This window comes from Ranitomeya variabilis, chromosome 2 (genome assembly GCF_051348905.1).
Source record: "Ranitomeya variabilis isolate aRanVar5 chromosome 2, aRanVar5.hap1, whole genome shotgun sequence".
In the NCBI taxonomy this organism is placed as follows: domain Eukaryota; kingdom Metazoa; phylum Chordata; class Amphibia; order Anura; family Dendrobatidae; genus Ranitomeya; species Ranitomeya variabilis.
In genome coordinates, this window is record NC_135233.1 from 985,427,927 (window position 1) to 985,435,048 (window position 7,122).

The 7,122-nt window shown below is 39.4% G+C and overlaps 1 protein-coding gene across 2 annotated transcripts; it reads left to right on the forward strand.

The window, feature by feature from the left end:
- Positions 1 to 446: 446 nt before the first annotated feature.
- Positions 447 to 6,640, forward strand: KCNE4 (potassium voltage-gated channel subfamily E regulatory subunit 4). Of its 2 annotated transcripts, none has more exons than XM_077290892.1 (2): positions 447 to 569; positions 3,827 to 6,640. In XM_077290892.1, exon 2 carries the CDS (start codon positions 3,857 to 3,859, stop codon positions 4,340 to 4,342), a length of 486 nt encoding a protein of 161 aa, XP_077147007.1. In that variant the 5' UTR covers positions 447 to 569; positions 3,827 to 3,856; the 3' UTR covers positions 4,343 to 6,640. The 2 variants fall into 2 exon arrangements, with proteins under 2 accessions (XP_077147007.1, XP_077147008.1); XM_077290893.1 differs by lacking the exon at positions 447 to 569 and adding an exon at positions 2,671 to 2,803.
- Positions 6,641 to 7,122: the final 482 nt, after the last annotated feature.

Consider the following 7,122-nt stretch of genomic DNA (forward strand, 5'->3'; position numbering starts at 1 on the left):
CCGCACCACACTACCACCGTCATCCACACCCTATTATTTGGGCGCCCCTCAGCAGGGTCACGGACCGGGTCTAGCCACCGTGACAACCCCCAGAGCAGAGACTCAGAGGCCCGGTACCGGGTACCCCTCGGCCCTGCGGCAGTGGGGGCGCTGCACATGTTCAATTTACATTCTACTCCTGAATGAAGACTTAATCTGAAAGAGTTCCATGCTTGAATTCAGTCCTGTCTTCACCCGTAGTTATGAGGATAACCCAATATAGCAATTTGTTTTTGGCTTCATTTACTTTCCTAATTTTAATCAGAACTAGAAGTTTCTCATTCCTTTCCTTTTCTTCTCCCCCTTGTGGTCGTCACAAGTTCAGTGGGATGTTCTGCGTGTCTTCAAGCACAAGCCTCCATCCTCCTCCTTCTATCCCATGTCACGCAGACGTCCACAGCTGGCTATATATGACCCTGCAGCATCGGAAGACACCAGAACATCAGGTGGAAACCAGTTCAGCTTTCCAGGGATACAGGGAGCAAGAACTGCACTTCTTATTGAATTTACTCTTCAAGTGCTACTCACACGTAAGTCCATAACATACGACATCCCACACAATTTATCCCTGTGTGCACAATGGTAGCTGGGCGATCATATATCTCTGAGATATAATATATTTGACATAACACTGTTTATGAAGTCACTATTATTATATATACAGCTCAAAAATTAAGAGACCACTGCAAAATGTTCAGTTTGTCTGATTTTTCTCTTTATGGGTATATTTTTGAGTAAAATGTAAATTGTTCTTTTATTCTATAAACTTCTGACAACATGTCTCTGAATTTCCAAGCAATAAATTTTGTATTTTTTCTGAAAAGGAGAAATGGTCAAAATAACAAAAAAATCCCAGTGCTTTCAGACCAAAAATAATGCATAGAAAACAAGTTCATAATCATTTAGAAACAACAATACTAATGTTTTAACTCAGGAAGAGTTCAGAAATCAATATTTTGTGGAATAACCATGATTTTTAATCCCAGCTTTCATGCGTCTTGGCATGCTTTCCGCCAGTTTTTCACACTGCTTCTGGCGCAAAAATGTAAGCAGTTCTTCTTTGTTTGATGGCTTGTGACTATCCATCATCCTCTTGATTACATTCCAGAGGTTTTCAATGGGGTTCAGGTCTGGAGATTGGGCTGCTCATGACAGGGTTTTGAAGTGGTGGTCTCTTAATTTTTGCCAGCGCTGTATATATGTGTGTGTGTGTTTTGCAACGTAATGCAAATAATAATATTATTTTATTTCAATGGCGTAAACATTCCACAGCACTTCACAGTTCAAATATAACCTACAGCATAGACAATGCCGGATGGGTCGATTTTAGGTTTGCACAAATACATTGTTCGCCGTTTATTATCGCTATATATACATATGGAGTCTCATATAGACGGGAATCAAAGAATGGGCTGTATAAAATATCTTGTTTATCCCCACCACTCATACCTTGTATGGCAGTGGACTATGTAGAATTTACCCAAAGTTTGCTAACCTTAAAGTTATTTACCCAAATAAGGATCATTAATGTGAGCTGTCATCCTCCTCTCCAGTATTAATTCAACCACATTTTTAAACAGTAGTGATGGTAGGAAACTACATCATATGTTTGTAGTGCCGGTGATATATGACTTGTAATGTGGCAAGGGGAAATCTTATGCTCCCTTCATTACCAAGATTCCCTTTTCAGAATTTTTAGCAGCAAGACATGGGAGTCTGAAAATATTTAAAGGAAACTTGTCATGTTTAAAATGGTATCTAATGTGCAGCCAGGCTGTTATACAGCAGGCTGAGATGATCAGCTGCATGTATATTTTTGTGGGAAAAGATTCAGTAAAATTTGTATTAAATTCATTGAAAACTATGATATTTGTATGTATATGAGTCCAGTGGGCGGTCCTACGAGTGATCTACAGTCTTCCCTGTATGACTGTGTGCAGAGATAGCTGTCAATCACTAGTAGGAACGACGCCCACTGGACTCATATACATATGCACCAGGGATTTCAATGAATAAAATGTAAGTTTTACCGAATCTTTTCCAGCAGTCCTATATATTGTTCTTCTCTGCTTCTCCTTCTCTACACCGTGCTGTCCACAGATCGGACTGCATGTACGCGAGATGACGGGTGCCCTATAAAGTGCACCTCTAAAAATGTAAAAGTCTTAATAACACTTGGTGGAGGCAGCAAACCTTTTGCTATTTATTTAGTATAGTGACTGATCCCTATGATATAATAGAACGGTTTAGTTACAGTTATTGTATTACATAAGATTTGTCATAACTTTACGCCGAGTCAGACAACAAGGAGTCACTGACAACTGCTCCCTAACCACACGATTCACCACTTCCTATGGAGGACAATTCCAACATCATCCATGAGAACAACTCTTTCCACACAGAATATACTGTGCATGACACGAAGTATTCAAACTAATGCCAAAGTATAATGTGACCAATCATTATAGGGAATAGGGGATATTTGTGACACCGTGTAAAAGAAAATGCTGTCTTTGTTGCCCATAGCAACCAATCACAGCACAGCTCTCATTTCAAATTCTGCTTTTGAAAAATAAAAGCAGCGCTGTGATTGGTTGCTAAGGGAAAACAAAGTTCATTTTTCTTTTAGACAATTTTTAGAAATGTGTCCCTTTTTGGTGTATTGAGTTATAAAGAATCTAAACAGATTTACATATGTTGATATAGGTTAGCAAATTGTCTAATGTACTGTGAAGAAAGGCTAGCAAGAGTTGTCAGATGGCAGGTACTGTTGTGATGGCAATATCGGCAGTGTCCCTATCAGGGTCAGGCCATGAAGTGGGCGCTGTAGTGTATAAATAAGGAAAAGTATAAGATGTGCCAAAGATGATTTAAATTAAAGGGTCCATTTGTATGTTTGTATGCCGTTTTTCCAGCCATTACTCCAATCTTATTTCAAAGACAAATAGATAGGGAATTTAGATTGTGAGCCCCAATGGGGACAGCGATGATAATGTCTGTGAAGTGCGGTGGATTATGATGGCGCTATATAAGCAAAGCATAATAAATAGTGATGAACGAATATACTCGTTACTCGAGATTTCTCGAGCACGCTCGGGGGTCCTCCGAGTATTTTTTAGTGCTCGGAAATTTAGTTTTTATTGCTGCAGCTGAATGATTTACATCTGTTAGCCAGCATAAGTACATGTGGGGGTTGCCTGGTTGCTAGGGAATCCCCACATGTAATCAAGCTGTCTATCAGATGTAAATCATTCAGCTGCGGCAAGAAAAACTAAATCTCCGAGCACTAAAAAATACTCGGAGGACCCCCGAGCATGCTCGAGAAATCTCGAGTAACGAGTATATTCGCTCATCACTAATAATAAATAATAAAATCTTATACATTTACGACATATATAAACAATGACCATGCCCATAATGGTCGTCTCCCAGAAGACATAAATTATAAAGTCATTGCGATCTCAGGGGCATAACTATGGCAGATATCAGCCTCACATACCACAGGGGGCTCCAAAAAAGACAATTTGGCACTATATTTATACACAAGACTGTGGCAGTGAACTAAACCTTTGCCCCAGGTGATGGGAAGCCTAGCTATGGCCCTGGATGACCTCGATCCAAGATCACCATAATGGTTTACATGCCAGGGCATTTACCAACCCATCTTGTGGTTTTAACGAGAAATTAATGCCAAATGGAATGTGTATGAATTTACTTCTGAGTTATTCTACATCTGTATCTAGTGTTATGTTATGGAAATATTCATGGATTTTTTTTCTACATGCAGATCTAACTGATACACTGAACTCCTGCTTCAATGTTGAGGATGGAAGAAATGGTTAATGGGACCGTAACAGGCAAAGACATGAGCTTGTATCAGGAACCGCCAAGCCAAGTAAGCAGTGGGAAGGATAACAATGAGTATCTCTACGTTCTGATTGTCATGTCCTTCTACGGAATATTTCTGATGGGCATCATGTTTGTCTACATGCGATCAAAAAAGGAGAAAGAATCCAAACTTTTACTACTTTATCAGGATGAGGAGAAGCTTTGGACAGAGACCAGGAAGAGTACTTCTTCTCTTTCTTCATCCAAGCCACCCCAGCCGAGCACTGTGTTCACCGTCCTTCAGGAGAGTTTTGTGCCCAGCCGATTCTGCACAGACTATAATGTAGTAGACAGTAGCCTGAGCTCTGAATCATCCTCATCTGAAGTTCACTTAACCATCCAGGAAGAGGCTCCAGAGGTTCTTCAAGAAAAAGCAGATGAAGAACAATCTGAGGACACAACACAGATTTCCTAGCGATGTATTAAAGAGAGACTGCAGGAATCTATAGCATCTCTCCTTATGAGACTATAGTCTTGTGTTCAGGGTCCCGATGTCTAACAAGCTCCTTTTAGAGAAAGGAAGTACTAATGTTATAGTTGGGGTATGCAAAAAAAGGCCTGCTGTGTATAGAGGGATAGCATGGTCTTCCTTTCACATGCAGTGAACTAAAAGGTGTCATAGGCTTTAGCATTGACAATGGCCCTAGAAAGAAAGAGCTGGCCCTGTACTTTTGACAGTCTAGCATGGGTTGATACAAATTGACTGATAATAAAGCAAAACCAGAATGACCAGATCATTCACTTTTATCATACTGGTACGAAATGATAGAAATCTCTATTAATAATCTATATGTTGTAGGAACGCGTCTACAGAAGACCAGACGTTGCTAGAATTTGTAGATTAGATGTCAGGGTATTAGTTTATTGAAGATTGGAAATTAAAGAAATAGGTTTTTATATTTACTAGTGTTAGGTAACAAATTTGATTTCTAGATCTCATGACACAATATATGCTGATGTATAGCACTTTATGATAAATATTTAAACATTTGCTACTATATGAAGTATTTCTAGAGGATTGAATGACTCAAGGGGTTGGATCCTCATTTTATCAGCTGAGGGATTCACTAACAGAAGGTACGGGGCTTGATTTACGGACCCCATTCCAATGCTAAAACATGTATTACTAAAAAATGTGACTAAGGGTTGACCAAAGGAGATAATCATAAGAAGGGTTCATGCCATTTCAGACTGAGTACTGTACAATTTATGAACAATACTTGACCCACGTAGATTTTTATTCACTTATTTAATACATTTCTCTAATGATCTGTAGGGCGTTGACCTGACCAAAATCCCCATAGTGAACTAATTTAAGAAAATACAAAAAGAGAAAAATCCCCCAGCAAACAGAAATTCACGATTTTAATTTTGTCATTCATTTTGTCACTCGGTCCTCGAGATCCATTAGTAGGTGACATATAGCGTTCTCGTCACAGAGGCACTCAGATTCTATGTGCTGTCCTGCTGCACTGATTCCTGGATAATCCAGTTGTGAACCTCCCTGGTAGTGTGGAGATGTATACTGGTAGGGATTCTTAAGGACCAAGTTTAACCATTTCTGTGCTACCCTTCAATGGGTCTGAGCTGCAGTACCAGACATATCCTATGGACAGGAGCGGCACTGTTTGTAGATGAAGAGCAAACATTTTTTTCAACCACTGGAAACCCCTTATACGGTGGTTTTATACAGCACATTTAAAAAAAAAATGTCACTGCAGTTTTTGTTGCAGTTTTTTTGAACAAAAGTCATTAGTAGATTCACGAGGAATGTGAAATATATGGGAAAGTCTTCGACTTCTTGACAAATTATCTTCTGGCTCAAAAAAACTGCTGTGGTGTTGTTCAAAATGTTTTGTGTGAGAAAACAAGGGAATTCGTCACTGGGATTTTGCTATGCAATCTGAGAACATCATGAGGTAGGGGGTGAGACACTAATTCCAGGTATATGTCACTTATTAGGCTGTGTGCAGTTCTCTCAATACAAAAAATGTTTTAGCAGCAGGAGATTATCAGTGCCGGACTAGCTGTCCCTGTGCCTCCTAGTCCAACCATGTCCCCACCACTGATTAACAGCTGACTGTCAATACAAAATGTATGTAGAAAGCTATATGATATGAGCGGAGTCAGCCTTCTGGGCACTGCTACATCTACAGCAGTGAAAATGCTGATTCTATCACAATTGCTGCAACCAGTAAACTAAATCTTACAGGTTGTATGTACACTTGCGAGCAGGACTCTCACTCCTCCTGAAACTGTTCAACTGTGTTACTTTGTAATGTCTTTACTGTTTGTACATGTCCTGCTTAATTGTAAAGTGTTACGGAATATGTTGGTGCTATATAAATCAAATTATTATAATTAAGTGATGCATCGCTGACAGATTCCCTTTAACAGTTGCAGTACTAACAATTCTTTTGCATAGGTCCCATAATTTATATAAGACAGGACAAAATGGCAAAGAAAGAACATGAACTAGAAGAACTGCATTTACCTACCGCGTATGACTACAGACAGATATTTCTTGTGATGTCTCAAGTATTTAATATTTCAATTGATGGTAGACTGTACATTGTAGTGCGCAGGATCATCTACTATTACCCACTTTGCGTCCTTTCATTGTTTCATGTTACACTTGGTGGTAATGATTTGTTAATAAATTTTGATTTTGTTAATGCTATCTAAATTAAAGATAGAATAAAAATTGACAGAGTTTATTTGTGGTCCTTGACTCCAAACATACCCTTTCCGCACACACAAGGAAGGCTCATTGACGGACTCAGACTCAATTAAACCCCCAAAAATGTACCCAACGTAAAGAGTACTCACCACCAATATGGGACTGTCCTATTCATTTAATAACAAAGTGGGCAGCCTCAGATTGATGATTTTTTTTAAATATCATGTAGTAACAAAATGGCTTCTAAGTGCCCCTAACATCTCCCTGCAGAGTCCATTATTTGTGTAAAGTTACTATTGTAGTTCAAGTCTCCAGATACAAGTGACTCAATATTGGAAGTTTGCCATAAAGGGCATGAGAGAGCAGCAGAAGCAAGAGAGGTTCACTTTAACCAAGACTTTAACTGTGCCTGCCTGATTTTATACTCTGGACCAATGTCGGACTGGCCCAGCAGAGCATCGGAGGATCCTCCGGTGGGCCCTCCCTCTTGCTTCTGTATGTTTGTAACAGAGAAA

Bases quoted from the DNA above. Each gene is read 5' to 3' on its own strand.
- KCNE4 (XM_077290892.1), top strand. From the start codon at position 3,857: ATGTTGAGGATGGAAGAAATGGTTAATGGGACCGTAACAGGCAAAGAC.